At 33.5% G+C, this 24,403-nt stretch overlaps 2 protein-coding genes across 2 annotated transcripts in view; both read right to left on the bottom strand.

The window, feature by feature from the left end:
• Positions 1–5,849, bottom strand: part of LOC105363099 (15-hydroxyprostaglandin dehydrogenase [NAD(+)]-like) — a 7,868-nt gene extending 2,019 nt beyond the window's left edge. The window contains exons 1-3 of the mRNA XM_011500694.1: positions 5,812–5,849; positions 2,792–3,034; positions 75–207 (exon numbers count right to left, since the gene is read on the bottom strand). Coding sequence (XP_011498996.1) covers positions 75–207; positions 2,792–2,884 — 226 coding nt within the window. The 5' untranslated portion in view covers positions 2,885–3,034; positions 5,812–5,849. The remainder of the gene's footprint in view (positions 1–74; positions 208–2,791; positions 3,035–5,811) is intronic.
• Positions 5,850–9,054: 3,205 nt separating this feature from the next.
• Positions 9,055–23,904, bottom strand: LOC105363098 (ATP-binding cassette sub-family G member 4). The gene is made up of 12 exons (XM_011500693.1): positions 23,840–23,904; positions 23,032–23,235; positions 17,771–17,888; positions 13,251–13,434; positions 12,269–12,414; positions 11,804–12,042; positions 11,444–11,733; positions 10,627–10,795; positions 10,021–10,277; positions 9,715–9,869; positions 9,183–9,392; positions 9,055–9,071 (listed from the first exon to the last, which is right to left on the bottom strand). Exons 2-11 carry the CDS (start codon positions 23,219–23,221, stop codon positions 9,197–9,199), a joined length of 1,944 nt encoding a protein of 647 aa, XP_011498995.1. The 5' UTR covers positions 23,222–23,235; positions 23,840–23,904; the 3' UTR covers positions 9,055–9,071; positions 9,183–9,196.
• Between the last annotated feature and the right edge of the window lie 499 nt (positions 23,905–24,403).

Genomic DNA, 24,403 nt, shown 5'->3' with positions numbered 1-24,403 from the left:
GGGGGGGGGGGGGGGGGGGGTGACGGTGGTGGTGGTGGTGGTGGTGGTGGTGGTGGTAAGAGAACGTATTTTACCTGCAAATTCACTTTGTATCGTTACGTCGCACGTGTAAAAATCCGCTCGACCTTTTCCAAATTGTTGCTCGATTTTTTGCGTGCAAAAGGCAGCGCGCGTGTGCATAGAATCTTGATCGAATATCGCAGCATACTGAAAGTATATAACTAAGTATCATTTAAGCTAATAATATCAGGTGACAATAGATAAACGTCAATTTACGAGTGTATAGAGGTGTGCCTTGTGGCTAAAGGAATCGATCATTCTTTATATCATAAAAAGTACATCTTACCATCTCGCCGGTGTATATTACAATGATACGTGTGACAGGATACGTTTGCAGTGTGTACGTAATGAAATTAATAATTTGACATTAACAAGAATTTTGTAGATGAGAGATCACATCATCATCTAACGGCATTGTTGGGCTATTTAAATATTTACACGAAACGAATATTTCGAACATTTCTCGGTAATGACTAAATTCGGTAAAAACTTGGTAGGGCTCATTGATTAAATGCGCATAACGAGATAAAATTTATCATTGAAAATACAATTTCGATATAACGGCTCAAAATGGCTATCGTACTGTTGCAATAAAAATCACTTGAATATTCGAAAATGCTACGATTGCTTTCGATTGGAATGAGTGTGATGTGTCGTAGGCAAAGTCGAAGGTAATGAGTAAATATTTATGAATAATATGGACTAATAAGTACTTTTATTAACAGGCCGATATATTATATATAAATAAAGTCTCATCCGCAGATAGCTCACTATAAATAAATAGAAAAAGACGGTACAAATACAATTGACAAGAAAACAAAAATACAAAACTATTTTTACGGCTTTCAGAATTACAGCGACTTCGATCAACCAACAAAATAGCTGAACAATAAGCACGGGAGTCTCCTATTTTGCCACGTGATTATGGGAAAATACTAGGAAATTTTCTTCTGTGGAATAAAAAAACAAAGCAGACAAACAACCAAATAAACAACCAAACAAACGAACAAACAAAACGGAAAATTAAATAAAATAGAAAAAAGGAAATGCGTTTGTAAACGATAGCGAAGACTTCACGGACACGTACGCATACGCTATTTTTATTGACTGCGCAGATGCCTTGATATTTCACCGAAATCAGCGATGTGACCGAGGCAGGTATACTACCATCATTGTTTATCAACTAATTGAGCAAGTTGATTATGGTAATGAATCGAGGAGATGAGAATCTGCAAGACGCGCGAAGTCGTTAGTGAATATCATTAAATCGATATTGGACATTGTCATCCTTAATTTTAAAATAAATATTTCGAAATGTCAGGCACCTGGCGCATTATTACCCGGCTTCCTTAACTTTGGAACTCTTCGAGGAACTATTCGATGGGAGGGAAACAATTTTACTTTTGACGATTGCCCATTACAATGGGACAAGAGACGGCGCTATGAATTACGAACACGATATCGAAATAATATCGATTCTACAATCGCCTAAGCTTTCGACCAACACTGATTACAATGTTCAACAACAATATACATATATATATATATATGGATAATTGTAAAATATTGCATATATTCAGGTTTATTTTAATTTAACGATGAAAGTGGTCGGCTACTACTAGACGATGATGGCCTTCAAATTTAACATAATTACGAAGTAGTGTTGCTTGGCTCTAACCTTAAGAAAAGTGGGATACCGCACTGTGTATACACAAGCGGTATCAGAAAATATTTCTTTTTCATGTAAATTTAATTATGAGCCTCGGCTCGTCAGCAATTTATTTAACAGAGAGATAAGAGATTACAATATTTTAAGTGAGTATGCCTCGTAAGGAGAGAAATTAAGCTCAATACACAATAATGTCTGAATTAACGACGTATTACATGCTACATTAACGGAAATATCTTGTGTATATATACATGCGTATATGTGTGAACAGTAGCAGTTTAATAAAGCAAATCTCTCAGAACACGTATACAGTATCTTATGTAGTCACCAGTAATTTCGTAAAAGATTAATTAATTGGAACATTATAAATTTCATTAAAAACAAAAAAAAAATAAAAAAAAAAAAATATATATATATATATATATATATATATATATATATATATAGAGAGAGAGAGAGAGAGAGAGAGAGAGTAAAAATCATGATTAATATTATAATGTTAAAGTATATTGAATACAATAAATTTACGGCTTATATACGATTAGCGTAAACAATTCCACTCAAAGTTATTTCATAACCTTTTAATAGTACGTATTAATATTGATATTTAGTGTTAATGTCTCATTTTAATGCTCTGGGGCAATAATTAAACGAACAATTATCATATAAATCGCCTAAACCGAAGATGGAAATTTTTATTTTTGTTTTGTTTTGTTGTTGTTGTTGTTGTTGTTGTTGTTGTTTTTTTGTTTTTTTTTTTTTTTGTTTTTTGTTTTTAATAATTATCGCAACGAAGAAGCGTGCGCGTACAGGGGGCAACGTAAAAGGAAAAGCCCAACGAAAGTTTTAACGAATCTCTGTATAAATCACACGGCCAATGTAAATGGCAATCCCAAGAAACACAAAAACATTAATCACAACAATTTATCACAAATGTTCACGCACTTTGCTTATTATGAATATCTCTAGCTCACTCTATCGACAGTCACCTCCATCTCAACTCCTCCCAATGAAATGAGATGAAAATCGAGCATCGATGAAAGAAATGAATGAAAAAGGTACCTTGGCCCCATGAGTCAATAAGACTTGCACAGTGGCGAAACCAATTCCGCCGCACCCGCCGGTTATAATGGCAACTTTGTCTTTAATATTCATTGTTTTCGTGGAAAAGCGTGGAGCGTCGTCGATACCGGCGGCCCGTACTCGAAGCGAAAAAGCAACTCCGAAAAGCCGATGTTTCCAGTTTAGCGTTTATTATCGGACTATGTCTCGAAGATGGAAAGACGTCTATTCGACCGCTATTATCTGGAGAGAAAAAAATTCAACGTTAGAGGTTATACTGATTGCGCGAGAAAACGACGTCTGTCACTTAATATGGACTTATCTGATGCATTATTTACGAATTAGTGAAGACCGGCAAATGGAATAAAATTATATCTTAGTATATTGTGACATTTTTCTCTTGGAATACACAAGTATTTTCGTGAACTATTATTTCGTAATGGCTATCTATTATTAAGACATAGTTATGGATAAACTTGCTAACAGCCTTGATAATGTAGTTTTTAATTGGTAAATCATCCCATGCTATGTCATATTGCTCGAGGGATCGTGGCTGACTGTAGATTCTTTTTTAGAATAAGTTATCGGAATCGCTCCAATTAACATTGCTTAACATCACAATAACAAAAGTTTTTACTTACTATTAACAATAATGAATTAATCGTCAACGATAATACGAATATCAAATTAACTATTTCAACATTTATTCAATTTAGCCAATTATAAGCGTACAATACGCCAATTATATTGTGCGTATATACACTCGTTACACTGTGACAAGGAATATTTAAAAAATTTCAGTATTATTATATACTGTAAAAACATTGATAAGAAAAGATTCTTAATTTCATATGTATTAGCCAACGTAATTCTTTTCCAAGTATGTCATTATGAAAAATCATAAACCGTATCTTTCGTTGCCGCTAGTTTAAATTTACTTTGATACTATTACCTACGACATTACTAATATTCTATATATTTAATTTTCATTTTTACCCTCCCCTCCCCCTCCTCACTCTCTCACTCGCTCTCTCTCTCTCTCTCTCTCTCTCTCTCTCTCTCCTCCACCACTACCGCCCATCCCACTCCAACTGCTATTTTTCTTGTTCTTGTTCTTCTTCTTCTTCTTCTTCTTCTTCTTCTTCTTCTTCTTCTTCTTCTTCTTCTTCTTCTTCTTCTTCTTCTTCTTCTTCTTCTTCTTCTTCTTCTTCTTCTTCTTCTTCTTCTTCTTCTTCTTCTTCTTCTTCTTCTTCTTCTTCTTCTTCTTCTTCTTCTTCTTCTTCTTCTTCTTCTTCTTCTTCTTCTTCTTCTTCTTCTTCTTCTTCTTCTTCTTCTTCTTCTTCTTCTTCTTCTTCTTCTTCTTCTTCTTCTTCTTCTTCTTCTTCTTCTTCTTCTTCTTCTTCTTCTTCTTCTTCTTCTTCTTCTTCTTCTTCTTCTTCTTCTTCTTCTTCTTCTTCTTCTTCTTCTTCTTCTTCTTCTTCTTCTTCTTCTTCTTCTTCTTCTTCTTCTTCTTCTTCTTCTTCTTCTTCTTCTTCTTCTTCTTCTTCTTCTTCTTCTTCTTCTTCTTCTTCTTCTTCTTCTTCTTCTTCTTCTTCTTCTTCTTCTTCTTCTTCTTCTTCTTCTTCTTCTTCTTCTTCTTCTTCTTCTTCTTCTTCTTCTTCTTCTTCTTCTTCTTCTTCTTCTTAATTTATCAGATTTATAAAAGTTTTTTCGTCTTAATCTTCGTAAAAGACATTTTAATAAAACTTTTGTCATTTTATTTTATTCAATGGTAATAAGCTTTTCTTCCCAATTATTTATTAAATAATTAATTAATATTACTATATACGATATTCCTCGTACTTTATCGTTAATCTAATTTTTTCATTCATTTTTATTTTCATCTAGTCGTTGCACTCTTTTCCATTATTTATTTAAAAAAAAAAAAAATATATATATATATATATATGTTTTCAATTATCTTTATGAGAGAAATGCCGCGAGAAAAAAAAATGCTAATATATCAAACTAATTTCAAATACTTTTCATAATCTAAATTTATCTCCTACTAATAAGTCGTTAAATCTAAGATGCATTTTAATATTTAATTTATTATAAAATAAGGAAATTATGAATGAAAATTATCATTAATTCTTATCTTCGCAACGTAAAATTATTCGATTAAACTATATTTTTATAACGTGACTTTTTATACAAGTATTACCGTCTTGAGGCGTACGATGGATTTGATAATAAATAAAAATTTGATAGATTTTACCTCAAATTGAACTTTTTCTGAAAAGATTGTTTGTTTTAATTTTAAGTTTACTGTCGGCACTACCATACCATACCATACCATACCATACCAACGCAAGACGATACAAATCGTATTCACGGTCAAACAACCACATCCACGGGCACTCCAGTGCACATGTACATACGTAAACATCACGGATCATTTATATGTCGTCGAAATTATTGAAATTCGCGTGTTGTATTCTATCCTAAAATAATATATATATATATATATATTAGATTGTCAAGTTCTAGATAAAAACTCAATTTCTCAAATATTTTCTAATACGTCGTTTGTTAACGGGAATTTTTTTTTAAACAACATAAATTTCTTTGATAATTATTTAAAAGTAACTTATTGCTCTTAGGAATATCGAAGTTGTTCCAACAGATTTTCTTTTCTCGTCCAATTAGAGATCGTCGACTTTTAGTTATTGATAGATCGTTCTATTTTCTCTACATTAAACATTCGACCAAATCTCGGTTTCATTTCAACATCAAAAATATTACTTTACCGCTTACAAACAACAGACTTTCATCTTTTAATAATAGTATTCAGTCGGAAAAAAGTCTCTTTTTTGTGTTTGATATTTCATGATATTTATTGAAATCATAGAAAATAGTCATTATAAACGAAAGCAATGCCACTGTTTGGTAACATTATTAGATGTTTTGTTAATTATATATAAATTTTTTGGCATTTTCGTTTTTGTGCAGAGTGAGCGATGAATTTTAAATTATTTTACCTTAATTATCTCCAAAATTTATCGAACATTCGTTCTATTCACGGTGCCTCATCTCTTTCCTGAATTCTCGACTCCAACATCATCCTTCCTTAGCCCTTCTATCGCCATAAATGAATATATTCACATTATTACATATAAACTACAAATATAAAGTGCACGATGAACCACGATATTGCACAATTGCAGCATATGAAATCGGTCGTAATGAAGTCGGTAGGCCGGGATGATGATGTCGACAAGTGTCGTCTCCTATAGTATTATCGTATACTATATGATCGTCGACTTGGGAAATTATCGGGCGATGCGACAATGTTGTTCCTCTCTACCTCTCCAATGTCACGTGGCGAAACATGAAGGAACCCGAAACGGCCAACATGTAAATTTTCGTACGTACAGCTATGATCTAAAAAAAAATCTTTCGATTAAAATTTCAGGGTCAATGTCTTAAGCCGAGATTGCACGCACCCAGGCACTACCTAACGTCTTTCTTCCTTAAGCTATTTCTAGGCTTTCGAAATGCCCGCCTACTTTGGTACTACGAGAGTTCGCGTTATCGCTGTCGTCTAATGGAGATTACGTGAAGTATAATATTATACGGATGTGTCGATGCAGGTTTCGCGGTAACAAACTACGTTCCTTAGCAAAGACGTACAAAAAACATAATTTAATAATTTAAACAACTTTATTAATTGGTGTTTAAAATGAGCTCTTCCTTCCACTCTTTCTCTCTGCCCTCTCTGCCCTCTCTCTCTAGGCCTATATCTTTCAAAAAAAAAAAAAAAAAAAAAAAAAAAAAAAAAAAAAAAAAATAAATAAATAAATAAATAAATAAATAAATAAATAAAATAAAGTGAAATTGAAGATATAATTTGAAAAGATATATTGCCGCGTAGATGACGATGCTTACGCACATTGATGAGAGGAAATAATTGGTAAAGTAACGGCCACCTAGCGGTTCTCCACTCAATAACTTCAGCTCAAATGGTACATCTAATAATTACATTTTAACCCGTTAATTCTTAATAAACTACATAATGCAAGTATTAGCCTGATTTAGAGTTTGTACAACCAGTTTTAGTAAAGTCAGAGCTCTTCTCCTATTCTATTATTATTGTTATATCGGATTAATATTGTGCACTGCTTAACGACGGTATTACGAAGGCTAATATTTATTATTGTAGATGGTATATTTGAAATATTCACCTTTGGTACATTTAAGGAATAATATTATGAGATAAGCGATTTTAATTAAAGAAATGTAAAGATTTGCCGTTTACATCATGATAATACAGAATGCTCGAATAATTGGAAATTTAAGTAAAATATTATGTTTACATAAATTTTAACATTTATGTCTTACTTATTAATAAACTTAATGAAACAATGATATTTACTCGAGTGGGATTCCCTTACTGGGCATAAATTAGATTAAGCAATTTTAAGTGATTAATTAAGCAATATTAGCTTAATTTATGCAAATAGACAAATGCACAATAATAATAATAATAATAATAACAACAACAACAACAACAACAACAGCAACAATAATAATAATAATAATAATAATAATACTGGCTTATCACATTGAGAAATAATAACGTACTTTCAGATAATTATTAAAGTAAACCGTTTTGACTATCAAAAACAATTGACTATCAAAATAAAAATCTCATAAAATTTGTGATGAAATTATTGTGATGCATTTTACCTTATTTAATTATTTATTCTTTTTTATCGTACGGTAACGTAGAATAAGAAAACAATAAGCCAGTGAATTATTGAAAACTAATATAATGGTAGTTTTATAATTTAATTAGTATAAATTTTTGATGTACAGTATATTATTATAATTTTTTAAACTATAAAATGATAGATATGATCCGATATCCCAGTCGTTGTTCGTCGTAGTAAATATTTATTCTACTGCTAATTAACATTATACTCTCACGATGGTGCGTCCGTCAATGCTTGACCGAGATGTTATTTTTACATCATAGTTTATTTTTTCTGCGCGTACGCCATTCTCACATTGCAAAATAAGTAAAAAAAAAAAAAATTAAGTACGATTTAGCGGATGGACGTATAATAACTTTATTTCAAATTAATAATTCAAATTCAATGGCAATAGAAAATTTATATGAAATGTTCCTTGTTTAATTTAGTTGGAGTAAATCTGACATTAAAGACCAAGCGATTTGTAATTTAATGAATATTTAATGAATATTTAGCGCCTAAAATTTTATTTATCACTTAGAATGTAAACTTTAGTCTTTAGTCGATAGATAATATGGCGAATCTTCCAATGGCTATCCTAAGGCGCTAAAATACGAGTTATTATTAAATTAAATTCAAATCTATTCGTCGGCATTAAAATAATGATAAATTATTTTGTTTGATAAAAATTTAGTTCGAATTAGTTTATTATTTTTTTTTTTCTTTTTTTTTTTTGTTATTTTTATCACTAGGATTGTAATTATCACTCAATTGTACATAAAAAGTTTCAAATTTAACATACATATTGCATACGTACGTAATAAAGTACGAGTTATGAATTCACATTAATGACGTTTAAAAGCATTCGAAACATAATAACGATTTATAAATTTAATGGCATTGATGGAAAGTGTTGACTTTACTTGACATTAAATGTTGAAGCAGTCAAGCAGAAGAAATTGTAACGTATGTGTATATTCTCGATTATTATAACAATGCACTCCGCCAATCAATTTCTAATCCTATTATTATATGTTATTGTTTTTGTTTGCTGTCCATCTATCAAGCTTTAAATAAACATTATTATTAATGTAATCGTTTACGTTTAATTGTCTATTTAATTGTCCTTTAATCGGTCAAGCAGCGAATATTACGTGTCACGTCAATCGAATATTTTGCATTTACAATTGCATCGCTAAATGTAACGTAACATCGCCCAGAGTGGGGCAAGTCCGTGGAAAGAAGAGTCGTTGTTTAAATAAAGCATAAAGCCGAGTTCATTAAGAGTGACGTTAAGTTTTCTACAAAAGACATAATTTTTTGTTATTAAACATCGCACGCCTACTTATCATCAATGCGCGTTATCTTATTTGAAAGGGAATACTTTAAGATTAAGAGACTTTAGTCTGTTATAACCTTGAGGTAATAATGCCGGTGTAATATTAAAGAAAGAGCGTCATACCATTGATAAATTGTGTTTTTTACATCTTCTTCTTCTTCTTCTTCTTCTTCTTCTTCTTCTTCTTTTTCTCTCCATTTTTCTATTTCTATTGTTTCGTAACATAAATCAAGACGAGTTGATAAAAACGTGAACATTTCATTATTATGAAAATTTTATTAAATATAAAAGACATTTTATAAGAACTTAAACGTCATACAGATATTTTTAGTGTTATCGGTAAAGTCGTTGCTTCAATTTCAAACGCAATAAAAAATATGCCGTCAAATCCAATGCAATGTAAAGTCCTAGTAAGACGAGCGTTGAAAACCAGTATTCCGAGTTTTTCATGTCAACTGTCTTTAAGAGCTTCTTTGGCGAGATGTAGTGGCAGTAATCTTTGGAGCATTTCATGTTTGGTCTGTCGTACCTAAAAAGCGCACAAACTAATTACCAAAATGTTAACATAACGTTTACTTTATGTTAAAGGTCGGTTATGCTTAACGGGCGTAGTCTTATTAAATTTTGTTAAGAGAGAAGCGACGCTCTCGTTGATAAAGGAGAGTCTAGTCGTCGGCTCGTTAATTCACTCGCAGGATATTATTAGCTTGCGATGTGTGGATAAATGCCAGGTTGCATTAAATAAAACGAAGCGTATCGCCGAGTATTTATATGCTTATTATCGCGAGTGGAATGCACATTAATTTATTCGCTTAATGCCGATGGTGCGAACGGCGAACGTTGCCGCTTACCCATAAATGGCCACCATAACGCCTTCGAATCCATACTTGAGGAAAGACATGTGAAAGAGCCATTGCAAGTAGGGATGGGCGTCATTGAGATGCACAAAGAATCCGCTGAACATCATGAACGGTAAAATGGCAAATGGTCCAAAAATAACGCCGTTCTGTAAAATGTCGAAGATGTAGAGGAGAGTATTATTATCAGTAGCATTGAGTTGTCAAGTAATCGGGGCGGGTGGTCACGAGGAAGAGGAGTCGTAATTGTCGTCGTCGTCGTCGTCGTCGTCGTCGTCGTCGTCGTTGCCGCCGATTTACCTGCACGTTGAGACTGGTGCCGAGTATCATGCCGATTGTCTGAGCGACGAGACTCACGAGGACGCACATCATCACGAACAGCCCGAGCCTGTTCAACTCCGGGATCTGTCCGCTCATCTGGTAGACGACGAGGGCGTAGGTCGAGGTCGCGGCCACCTGCACCGGCAGATCAGCGAGTTTGTTCGCCATGTAGAACGAGCGCAGCTTGTACCAGCGATTGAAGTGCTCGCGGATGAGAATCGGCAGCTCGGCTGGAACTGGAACACGAAATTGTCATTATCAAGGTTGGAGTATCTCTCTCTCTCTCTCTCTCTCTCTCTCTCTCTCTCTCTCTCTCTCTGTCTCGATAGATTTACGGGGGCAAATGTAGCGCGGTAAGGTAAAAATATATTTTAAAGCATAATCCGCAAGCTCGCAAGACTGCTCATTGTGCAAATATAAATTTTACGATAAAAGCGTCGCTCGATCGACCATTAATGACATTAAATTTTATTCTTAAATAGCGACTGATACGATCGTTGAAAGTATATTACGTCTGAGGCGAATAGCGCGCATGGAGGAGGATCGAGATCGGAATGCTTGTGCGTTCAATGTCGAGATACTTACTTGTAATGAGCGTGGCGTTGAAAACACTAAACATAAGAAACATCATACTGAAAAAGAGTAGATTGAAGTTGTCTATGGCGTAGGCCGCGTCTTGTCCAATTTTATAAAATATGGTGCCAACGAGAAGTGCAATGATAAAGTGCATCGTCAAACGTGTAAAAGTCAGCACCTAAAAAGGAAATCCAATGTTCGTTATAATTTTATTATGGTACCGCGGGGACTCGTAAAAATCACGAAAATATTAGTATTCGTTTATTAAGTGCAGGAAAGAGTCTCAATTGTAGTTAAACCGGCCAATAGGTAAGACAAAAAAAAAAAAAAAAAAAAAAAAAAAAAAAAAAAGAGTAAAAACAAAAACAAAAATCAAAATACATAAATAAACATAATCTAAGTGTAAGAAGCATCGAGTGTATTAAAGAAACGCCAATCATATTGATTAATCTTGGATAATTGTTTAAAACGCTCACAATCATGTGCATTATCGATGCAAATAATTTTGCGTCAGGAGCAGAGTTTATATTGACATTATATCTCGTGCAATTTCCAGAAATTTATTATTTACTCTTTCGCAATTTGAACAATATCAAGACTAACGACATTGGCACGACGCGAATTCTTATCGTTTATTTATCTTTGTATATTTTCCGCTCTTGCTATCATCGTCTGCTATCATCGTCGTCGTCGTCGTCGTCGTCGTCGTCGTCGTCGTCGTCGTCGTCATCATCATCACCACAATCATCATCATCGTGATTATTATTATTATTATTATTATCGTTCGCCTAGAGGGAGACGGGATTGCAAAGACCCAGGTTCGTACCCTGTCCCTGGAGAGCCTGAGAGCGTTACGCCAAAGGAGAATGCGCAGCTGGCTCCAGGAGTTGGTGGCATAATAGGCCGAGCCCTTGGCCTGGCTCTCGTAAAAGACGGGCGTCGTCGGGAGTGGGATCTTGGGCGCGAGCTCGGGGGCCGAGGAGGCCATTCGCGGAAGCTTGGCTCTGCGATCGTGGGAGCCGCCGTGGCCCCGCCACAGCTGGCTGCAACCATTGCCCGATGAGGCGATGAGCCTCGGTAGGTGATCCCCGTAGTCGCCGTTTATAATCTCCAGCACTGAAAAGGGTCGATGAACGATTAGGCAAAGCCCGCCAAGCCTCGGGAATTACGGGAATCAATGGCTCACGAAAGTCGGCCGGGTTGTGGTAGGTTGGACAGTGAAGGTCGAGTTTCTGGAGGAAGCCGAGCAGGTTTTGGGCTCCGCCTGCGTACGCGCACTGGCCCTCAGCTACCACATACAGATGATCGATCATGTCGAAGAGGATGGCACTCGGCTGGTGGATCGTGCACACTACCGTTCGACCTTCGCGGGCCAGCGACTTTAGCAGCCCGACGCACTGCCTCGAGGTCACGCTGTCCAAGCCACTGGAATTTTTTTTTATTGCAATTATAAGAGTATTGAAATGGTCGTGGCTATTCTAACGATAACTTGAAGAAATATTAATTGGCTGGAGGCTCAATTGGTGGAGTTGCGATCGTCTACCTGACGTTTGCTCCCCTCGTATGCACGTTATTATTTGCATTATGGCGGGAAATGTCTAAGCTTTGAAGGGGACAAAAAAAAAAAAAAAAAATTAATAATATAAACTACCTCGTCGGCTCGTCGAAGAACATAATTGGAGGATTGCTAATCAATTCTAAAGCTATGGCCAGCCGCTTCTTTTGACCACCGCTCAAATTTCCAGTTCGCGTCTTCCGGGAGGCGTCCAGGCCCATCTCTCTTAAAATCACATCTACCTGAAACATTCGCAATTGGCAATTGTATTGCATTAATCATCCGAGTGTAATCTTATTATAGGATGACTTATAGAGCGTTTGGGAAAAAGGGTTCGAGTCTGCTTGGAGGGGCTTTCGCGTCAGACCATTGGAATTCCTTTGGATAGAGAATTTGAGGAGATAGTTTAATTATTAATAATGGTTCGACCCGAATCTGTAAAATATATTAATGTTGAAATTTTCGAACGAGTAGATTTTTATAGGCTCGAGTATTGAGTGGGGGTGGGGTGGCAAAGTTAAGACTCTTTGCCCCTTTTCCGTCAAATAGCCAAAAGCAAAAATGATAATTTAACGTGAATCGAACGCGTACAAAACTTTTAACTTTTAAAAGCTAAGAAATTAAATGAAGAGTCGCCGAGGATGATTGGAACGGTATTGGATGCTTGAGCGTCAAGTAAGTTCATTCGATCGGCATAAAAGTGACATATTCGTATAAAGCTTGAAATTATTTTGATTATATTGTCGCGCCGGCATTATGAAAGAAATGACGTTGTAAGGTATAAGAAGAAATTAAAGAAAAAAAAAAGAAAGAGAAAAAAAATTGTCTACAAGATCGTGTGTGCGTGTGTGCGTGTGTGCGTGTATGTATTAACGATCATATTAGTGTAATTAGGATAAGCAGCGGAAAAATCAACGGCACAGTGTGCGTTCCAAATATCCAAGCAAGTTGAGTGCTTCGTATTTGACGAGAGCATAAACGTGTCGTTAGAAGGCAAATTACCGGCAGCTGGTAAATTTTTAATCGCTCGCACTCCAAATTACAATCGCGTTTCATCAAGAATGAAATGAATTCTTACGCCTTCTTGTTTAGCGCTGTGCGATGTGTCGAGCTTAAGGTTGGCAGCTACGCTCATGATCTCCTGGACAGTGAGGAGCGATTGCAAATTGTCGTCCTGCATGATATAGGCTGATGTGCGACGAAACGCCGTAAGATCTCGCGTTTGGCCATTGACTAGGATACTGCCCGTGACGTTGGAAGTGCTAAAGTTAATGCATTATGGCATTATTGCAATTGATTTTTAGGTGGGAAGGAGGGGGGAGGGGAGATGAGGGATGACGTTGCCGTGCATCATTACAGTTGCTAAGTTAGTTGGACGAAGAGGCCGGCTTAAGCGCTAAAATTCATATTGTTATTTTGTACGAGTTGAAGAGGCCTTTTCTCATTCGCATGTTTGGCAGCAAATTTGGCAACAAAGTTCAATAACTATTAATTTATGCGTTTGTACGCGATAAAATGTGAATTTCTTGGTAAATTGTTTGATGCTCGATTTAACGAGTTCGTAGCTCCGAATTGTCGAGATATACAGAGACATTTTAATGGAGAAGATATATTCCTCGGCTATACTGAAGAAATTTTAATGGGCAATAACGCGAAGTGACTGACATGGATGTTGAGAGGCGCATTGGCTTTATTTATTTATTTATTATTTTTTTTTTAAGTGCGCCATCAATTTACTTTGACGCTTGCATCGATGTTTAATGAGCATTTACGTATTTACAACATGTTTAATTTTGTTTTTCTCTTCATCCTTTCTTAGAGCTCAGCGCAAGCAATCGTGGCATTCTGAGTTTATAACGGTAGAGACATTATTTATTTCGACTTTCGCGAGGACAAACGCTGCGATGCAACATAGCGAGCTACAATATGAATAATTTTCATAAGATACGGTATCGCCGTGACTCGAGATGGATATTGGGCGTGGATTTATCAAGGTATTATCCAATTATCCAGACTAAAATCTCGCCAATACCTTTGCATGCTCACCAAGCATTTATATCAAATTTCTAGTCGAGAATACTTGAGTTTATCGCTTGAGCAGGTAAAGAGATCGAACTAATATAAAATTTGATAATAGTTATTATGTTTAGCTTACTTTTTCATTTCACGAAAACGTTTCATGGAAAACGATAAAATTTCAAAATGCCAATTGTATATCTGTCGTTGTTCGTAATGGCAAATTTAAGAATTGTATGTAAGGTGTAATGCGCTTAGATAGAAAGAATAAGTGAAACGGGGTTGGTTCAAAGATTTTCAACCTTCGATCGATCATTAAAGAATCGAGAAATTTGAAATTATTTGATTGAATCAATAATCAAGAATATTTGAGTGTTAGGGGAATTTCTTGCAGTGTCGTTGTCGCGTCAAAAATGTCGTCCATTCGTCAATAATAATGTTGGGTGCCGACTAACGAGATTCTTAATAAAATATGAAGTAAAAGTGAAATCTGAACACATTAATATAAATTCTTATTTATTATCGTATTTTTCTTTTCTTTTTTTCATTCAATTAAATTAATTATAAATAAAGACGTTGTTGCTCCATCCTTAAAATCATAAATAATTCTACTCGGCTGTGAATGACGATGACGTAAAATGATTTGCTCTCAACACTAGACCTTATTATTTAATCACGTATTACAAATTACATGATAATTAAACCGTTAATGGACATTAATGGAGAACAAAGGAATTAATTCAATTATTAAATTCTAGACTATCATAGAAGAAAACGAATAAATAACTTATTTTGTTATCGTAATTCGTCACCTTTAACGAATGTTCATGCAGCATTTATACAATTTGATACGTGTACGATTAGGAAAGATTAATAGACTTACGATTGGACAGTGATAATTTTATAATATTAACCGATTTATATAATGATTATTACCTTGATTGTGATATTGGAGAATTTTTGGTAACACAAAAAAACAAGTATTGCACGAATGATAAAAAGAGGACAATTTATTTTTCATTATCTTCCATATTTAGAAACTCGTATGAAATTTAATGAAATTCTTCAACTTGTAACAATGAACGGTGAATTATTGAAAAAGGGAAAAAATAAAAACTAAAATTATTCAATATATTTCTTTAATATCAAATTGAATGCAGCGGTAATGCAATGTGAAAAATTATTATTTCCGATAAGGAATCCCAAGCATGATATAGAGAAATTTATAAAAATTATGAAACAGAATCAAACAAATGTATTTGTAAGTGGAAGTGTATTTGTTTACCTACAAAAAAAAAAAAAAAAAAAAACATAAAATTATATTTAAATTAGATTTTCGTACATATTATATTCTCTGCAAATGGTAAAAATATTTCCAAATTATTTTTACGATTTTTTTTTCAATTTTGATTCTTTGATTCAAATTGATTTAGTTTTTTTTTTTATTTTTTTTTTTTTTTTTAAAATTTTTTTTTTTTTTTTTTTTTTTTTTTTTTTTTTTTTTTTGGTCTTTGTTTCTACAATAAATGATAGTTGCTAGTAATTAAGTATAATAAAAACAAAAAACATTAAAAAGTTCTTCATTACATAAACTGATACATAAACTGTAATAAATTATGCAAGTCATTGTAATTTTATACATTTGGTTGCTTATTTTACTCATGTAAACTCAAAGAAACGACATTTTACAATCAAATTTTCAAAATACAAATATACATATACTAGATATATGTCTGCAACGTATATATAACTCCTTCAAAAATTGTGACGTAACGAATAAATTATTATAAATTATTAAAGAGTTTTATAGTGGAGTAGGCGAAAATCACTACATATCCAACTAAATGACTTTATCATTAAAAAATATTTTAATTATGCTATGCTTAATTAATAACTGATTTTTACTTTTTTCTTTAATAATTATAAATTGCAAACAATAATAAGAATAAAAATACGTTTCAATAGTACCAAAATATTAGTTGAATTGTCAGATCTTTTGAGTTGAAAGAGCGCAGAAGCTTAGAGCTTTCATAATAGCTTTAATAATAACGTAATAGTAACTGAAAATGTGTTTGTACGTGTGCGTGAGTTCGTGCGCGCGCGCGCGCAAATGTGTCTGCCAGAAAAGGCACGAGAGATGTGAAAGTACTAGTCTTCAATTTCTAATCCTTATTAAAAATGTATACATCATAGATTTATAATAGTTTTTCATAATTGTTTATAATTGTAAGCCAAAATGGTGCAAATTACATTAAAATTATTATTTAACCAACTATCCATGAGACTTTGAGTTACGTATAATCTATCTACTTATATTAAACTGTCGATATATAAATTAATTAACCTAAATGTTTGTAAATATCAAACATCGTACCGTATTATTCAATGGTAATATCACGTAGTTTTCTGATATCGAATTTAAAATTACAACTTTTTAAATGACATCGCTCAACTTATTTTTAAAACTAAATTATATTCTCAACTATTTTCTCATTAATTTATAATAAATTTAAATTATAACAAAGCGAAATAATACGAGGAATGATAATATTAATCATTAAAAACTATATTTTATACGATCCTGACAAACCAAATTTACCAACTGCTTGTAAGGCAAAATTCTAGTTCATCGTTTATTTTTAAACGAATTGTTACGCATATTGTTAATTTTAAATACACAACTTACAATTGTATATATGATTCTATTTATATATATGTATGAATTATAATTAAGGACGTATATATAAATACTATCGGAGTAATACTTTCCAATAAATAGTACAAATCGTTTCACTAAATAGCCAAACTTGCGCTTATTAGCTTATTGGAGCTGCCACTTTAATAATAATTAATATTGAATAATAAAACAATATAAATGATCGTGCAACTATGATGCTCGGCAAAACTATAAAATTGATTTGGACGTAAAAAAAAAAATTGAGTACAAATAATAAAATATCAATTCATAAACACCTTACTTATTGTTTATATTACAAATAAACGAGCGTTTATTATCATAATTTGCTTTATCATCGCTCAATACTCATACCATTACGAAATTTCATTTATAAAGCTTATATGCCATACACTAAACACGTAAAATTCAACCTATTAAAGCATTGATAAATTTCTTACGCTAATCTATTGGCTACAGTAACTTTATTGGCCTGTGTTGATGTAAATAGGAGGTGTGAAAGTCGCGAACAACGAGTAAAAAAGTTTTTCAAGTTTAATAGTGAATTATCGAGAAATTGCGATATACATAACTTTTTCTTTCAACGCTACGATCTTATTGACAAGATCAGATAGATAAAGTATTATCCGTGTGAATTGATATTCGTTAAAAAGTATTGGTAATTCAATACGGTCAATTTTATCTCAGTTTACTTTTGCTTTTACATAATTAATTCAATGCCCTAGAGTTAAATGATAATTATAGATTATTAAACTAATCTATTATTCATATTATTATACTAAATAAATTAATTCCAGGTTGAAAATATTTATAAAATATACCGAGCACTTAAAAGATTAAATTTGCATGAAATTTGCCACGACTTTGTCATTATTCCAATAACTTACGTGAAACCAGCCAAAATATCCATTAACGTAGATTTCCCGGCTCCGGATGGGCCCATAATTGCAGTGAGTTCACCAGGTCGAAAATCGCCGCTAACATTCGACAATACATTTTTCTTTTCTGTAAACAAATTTGATATTGAATCGATCGTAATACATGTATTATATCTCATAAGAAACATCTAAACTTTACTCGCTTACAAGGATTTATTGACAATTTTATTGACAATTTTATTGTATAACTGTGACTCTTGTGAATATACAATTCATGAATTTCTTATAATCTTGGATTAAAACAGTATGGAAATTTGTCTTAATTGCTTCAAAAAATCTTCTCTTGAAATATTTTCGTTTTACATTGATTATTACAAAGCAACATACAATATAGAATACTAAAAATTATTCCATTATTTATAATAATTTGCTTATGAGAAAGAAGAATTATAATTTTAATTGCAAGAAATCTATTGTCAAAAACTTCTGCCATTATTAGCTTAAGCTTTATGAAATTCAAAAAAAAAAAAAAAAAAAAAAAAAAAGAAGAGAGAAAAAAAAAATAACAATTATAATAAAAATTCTTCTTCTTCTTTCAAATAAACAAATATTCTAATGATAATGTGTCATTTTTCGTAAGTAAGTAGATAGGGGACTGAAAATAATGTAATATATCGCATTTTAAACAGTTCAACAAATTCAAAATAAATAGTAATAAAATACAGTAGATAATAAATATGAGTATTAACTTGATATTATGAGTGCTAACGCACTTAAATGTATAATTTAAAATATTTGTTGGCGTCGAAGTATAATACCAACTTATCCTCTTTAGTCACTTAAAGTGTGCATTCGAAAATAATATTAACCTACACAGATACGTTTCTTCGCGACCTTTAACTGTCATCACAACCAATTTTGCAATTCTTGCATATTTTCACATAAGAATGCCCATTTTTCTCTGATAAAGGAAAAGTTTATAATAATAGATAAATGTTTTCCTAGATAAGATCAAACGAATGTATGTAAGTGCGTGCGTAAGTTTATTAATTTGCTAATGAATGAGTCAACTTATATAAGCGATTGTACGTTTTTCGGTTAGACAATTTTTCCTTTTCGTTATAATTTACAATGAAACGAAATGTTTATAATGAATTATCTGAAACGTATCACTTGTCATTTTAAGAAGATAATTCAATCTTAGCTCGATGTGCTTAACCAAACGATATAATAATAACAATTTTATACTGTCCCTGGGCAACAATTTTACGACAAATGTAATTGTTTATAATTTATTCGCTACGTATGAAGTATTAGAGATAATGTTCCTTTACGGTCGATCAATTATCCGAGGGATGAATAAAGTCCATCGCGCCACAAAATATGGCCTATCTCTCAAGAATTAGAAATTGCTTTTGAAGCGACGACGTTATAATTGTAATTTTCTAATTGAAATGATAAAGTTAGTGTCCATGTATTCTCCCGATTGATAATGACTTTTTCATGGAATAATTATATATTCAGCCTCGATACTTTGTTCCAATAAATTTTATTTTATTCAATTAGCCATTGAATGCGATATAATGAAAATGTAAAACAGCAGTTGTCGTCACTACTCCACTATTTATATACGATATTTTCGAGCTTCTATTCAATTTATTATATTATTTTAATTGCTATTTATCAGATGTACATAAGTGAGCGTTTTATTTATGATAAAATTTATGATACTGATATAATTAGCTTAACCAATCCTATAATCGATTATAAATGAAAGAATGTGTTATCTATTGCGTTTATATATATATATATATATATATATATATATTTTTGTCAAATTATTTTGAAATGTTTAGAATGTCACATTGGCTCGTCGCATTTTCATTACTCAACCTTTCAATATAATATCCAATTGATTATCCAAGCATTTAAATAATATCCGCGATTCGTCGATTTAAGATCTTATATTTACAAAATCGAATTGCCACATACGATTTACGAAAGGTTTTTTAACAGTTGAATTGTATTGGAAAAATATTCAGCTACAGTAGATGCTTTTACATCCTATCATTTAATCAACATTCTTTCCACATCTTTATTATACACTTTGTACTACGGTATTCATGATCCTTGAATATTCTCAAAAAGCATTAAATAACTAATGTAAAGTAAAATAAAATAAAACGATACATTTAGTTACATATATAATTATCATTGTAGGCTAAAAATACGCTGATAAACGCAATAAATGACAGAATATTCTCAAAGTCTCAAATAATGTAATTATAAGTTGAAGCCATCTTTCTTTTGCACCTATTAGAATACTATTGGACATTCTCTCATAGATACAATTTCTAATTGAACTTGTAGAGGAAATTTTAATAAAAATTAAGATAATGACAGAGATGCAGGGACCTAAGGTTATTGAAATGAAAATTCCTGAAATTCGATAAATTCGGCGGGAAAGATGTAGCGAAATAAGGCGAGAATAATTCGGAGATTGAAAGGACTTTGAGGCGTTGGATGAAAGTGTGCTGAAAAAGCGAAAGGTAAAAAGCAAAAGACATAAAGCCAAAATCAAGAAAGTTTTGCGTACCGAACGTTGGCGTTCGGTTATCCAAAGGGTAATGGACCCCTTGGAATTCGCGGCAAATGTTTTTAAGCGAATGAGAGTAAAGCGAATGGTCCGTGAAGGAGCCCCGAGCTTTTTCCTTAATTTGCTCGGCGCCGCTTGAACCAATTGAACAAACAAACGGCCATAACGATGATCGGAAACGGAGCGAAATAAACGGAGCCGAGCTAAGGAGCTCGGAGGAGCCGTTTAATGCTTTACGGAGCCTCTAAGAATTAATGTCACAGTGACAATGTCGTCGGTACGGGCGTCACCAGACAAAATTGCACATGCCCACGATGGAAGGGAAGATGCCGCGCGAGCAACGGTTCTTCTCTCGGCTCGAGTTATCGGACCCAACGAACGGCAATTTGACGTGCACCAGGCGTAGGGGGGAGAAGTGCTGGAGTTGCACAGTCCTCCAAGTGATCACGAAAGGTGGAAATGCCCGGAAGCGGTAGGTGCACCGGTAGCGCCGGTACCATGAAATTGTCAGGCGTTAACCGATGCCTGTGTGTAAAGAAGGTCGGGACGCCGCGTAATCGCCGAGCTATTTCGGAAGAAAGGCCCGATGAACGCGTAAAGTTGCTGAGAGGAAGATATCGTTGCGGATACCCCAAACAACAAGATATTGGCCTTTGAAGACGCTATGCTCGATAAATCATCTTGCTGCATTTTTTTTTTTTTTTTTTTTTTTCATTTTAGTCGAATCTCCGCGTTTTGCGATGTGTGCACTTTAAATGGAATTTTATTATTTAATCGGATCTTATTCCCGAGACAAGAATCGGAACGCGATAAGGAATAATTTGCCTAATACGTCAGCTGTATTAAAAAAAAAAATGTACATTACTATTAGATTATTAAAGTTTTCGTTATCAATGTGCAGGATTTTGTTGTTCAAGGTTAATTTCGATTTCCGTTACTAATATATCTCAAAGATCAAATACTATGCTAATGTTTTTGTAAATGAGCATTTAATTTTATTTATATCTATATTCTATATTTTACTTATTATATAATGTATAATGTCCTCTTTTCCTTTTTTATTTATACTTTTTTCTTTAAAAAAAAACAAAAAAAAAAACAAAAAAAAAAACAAAAAAAAAAACAAATATTCGCATGTAGGAGATAGTTTTTCGCCCCATCTTATCGATTAAATTATGCGAGAGTTTTTAGATTTCATTCGATTGGTATTCTATAAATGACGAATAAATGAATGATTTTATAAAATATTAGATCGAAAGTAATGTGACATTTTTTCAATTTATCGGAAAGATTCTTTAAACTATCGATTAAATTGTAATTATTTACCACGTAAACCGGTAAAAATAGTACCACGAAAACGGGCAAATAATGAGAGAAGCAAAGGTGGCCCGATAGTAAACAATTAATCGCTTATTAATTAATTTTCATATTATGCACAAAATCCTGGTAGGGTGCTGTTAATTATTTTATATTAGCGGGAAATCCTATTAAATTCGTATAATAGTAGAGTGAAATTCAATGCTCATTAATTCTGATAAGATTGCCTTTAAGATTAAACAAACTCCATTGATTTCAGTTACACCGATTAACCAATTTACTCTATTTTTGTCAATGTATTCGCGAATTTGCATCAATTATAATTTCTATTATAATCAACTGTCTTACTTCAATAAATGAAATATACAACGTTCAATAATTTTATTAGCGCTTAAAATAATTGATTATAAAAAATTGTTGTAAATCACTATTTTCTTCCAAGTAATATATAGTCACATATAGAAGAAATACATATAAAAGTAATATATATGTATATATAAAAACATGTTAGCGTTTAATATTCATACCATAAAATTTCATACCAACTGCATAAAAATCCTCTTCCATCCATGCAGGACTATTTCTATGTACTTAGTAGCAAGTTTTGTTTAATCTTTCTTAAATATTTTTCTTTATTTAATATAGTATAATGGTCATTGCAATATGGCATATTATTTTCAGAATATGTGAAAAGTTCATGTCCTTACTTAAAACAAAAACAAAAAAAATGTATGCTGCTTTTGCAGATTATTTTGACAAGTGAAGAGATAACACTAATATAAAAATTAATCTCATTATTTATATCTTGTATAAGCGCATTGTATTTATATCTCATAATCATATATTTAATAAATCATTAAGGAAAAAAAAATGAAAAAAAAAGAGGAAACCAATCTTTTCTAAACCTATATACGGCCAATTATTAATTATTCTCTGCGAATAAAATAATCTAACTTAAATATACTTAATCTAAACAGTCTGTATTATTTAATCGATCAGCTTTCGTTAATAATTATTTGAATTTCGCTCCAAAGTGACCATCCATTACTGAATTTTATATGTTTATAAACAATATTAGCAGAATTATCATTTTAAAATACTAGCATATTAAGAAAGGCTCGAACAAATTTTTAAATGACCATGATGCAATGATAATAGTGATAGATGATAATACTTAATATCGAGTATTGTGGAGATGATTACTTGTACTTGGATGTAAGGATAATGTGGTAAGAGACGATCCTTGGCTTCAACATTTCTCACGAAAATGACTTGAGACGAGTACGGATTGTTTAAAAAAGCTTTTAACATCTAATTATTAAAGGTTAAGAGTTTTCAAAGTATTGTAACAACGCACCTTTAGAAAAGAATCCATTGCGAACACGGTAGTTGAGGTCGGCGAACGTCAAATTAAGTTGATTTGTGCGCAACGGTTGGGTTGGACACTGTGGCGAGGCTTTAAGCGGCGCCTCGTTTGCGCATGTCAAATCATTTTTGCTTTGTATGGCGGCAAAATCCAGCTTTAAGTCGGCCTGGCACGTAGTCATATTTTACGGCGATTCTTTCATTAAAGTATTCATAAATATAATTGATCAATACATATACGTGTATGTATATATGCACATATACACGTATGCGTATATATACGCATATATACGTATATCTATATATATATAAAAAGTCACATTTATTACATACATACATACATACATACATACATGTATGCATAATATTAATATATTTTATCAATTCATATTTTATTTTATATATTATTCTCAATTTTCCCAAATAGATAAATAAATATATATATATATATATATATATATATATATATATATATATATATATATAAGGGCGTAGGTGTATGTGCGTGTAGTTTGTGTACGTATAGTGTATATAAGTATAGTGTATGCGTGCGTATACTGTATGCACGTGTACGCGCGCGATTATAAACTTCACACACGCATGCACATGTACGTGCATACTGCTTTCGACATCCTCGGGGCTTGTGTATGTCCCCGTAGGAAGAGCGCATTATTGTCCCGTCACTACGGTCGCGCACAAGTTCTCGACTTTGCTTTTGTATTTGCAGTCGAGTCGCTCCATACTCGCGATTAATCTCATAATAATCAGATGCGCCTAGAAAGGGCGTCATCCCTCTTTACCTATGCATTAGCCCTCTCAAAGTCCGTGTGTCGTATAAAGCGTCGGATGCGCTCTCAGCCGTAACGAGGCCCCGAGTCGCCGGCTTCGTAGCAGCACCCTTAGCCCTCGGTCGGGGAGTCACCGAGTCCTGGCAGGAGCAACGTCGATAAAGCGCCAGGGGAAGTAAAGGCCCCGAACTCCGCACTCGCTACTAATGGTCGGAGCGCAGGTTACGGACCGCAGATTGCGGCTCGCATGCGCCAGCATAATGGATAAGGGAGCCTCGGGGGTTAGGGTCGAGAGTGTCCCGGCTGGTGGATTGTTTGTCCCGGGACCGCTGCGGCTCGAGCCCGACCGGCCACCGAAAACGCCGAGTTGAAGCGAAGCTCGCGGCGATCGGGCGAACAAGTCGATCGGGGGACATGCGCGCGCCTGTCATCCGCGCGCGTCGGAGACGAGGTTCTGACTGAGCTCCGGCGGGCCGCGATTACGTTCCCCGTTGAAGCGCCGCCGGCTCTTATCGGCGCACGTGCGCAAATTCTCGAGTGGCGCGCGCGCGCGCCTCGTCGACCCGCGGGAGTCTG

This window comes from Ceratosolen solmsi, unplaced genomic scaffold (genome assembly GCF_000503995.2).
Source record: "Ceratosolen solmsi marchali unplaced genomic scaffold, CerSol_1.0 scaffold27, whole genome shotgun sequence".
Classification (NCBI taxonomy): Eukaryota; Metazoa; Arthropoda; class Insecta; order Hymenoptera; family Agaonidae; genus Ceratosolen; species Ceratosolen solmsi.
Note: the sequence above shows the minus strand (reverse complement) of the source record. Positions and strands in the feature narration are given on the sequence as shown.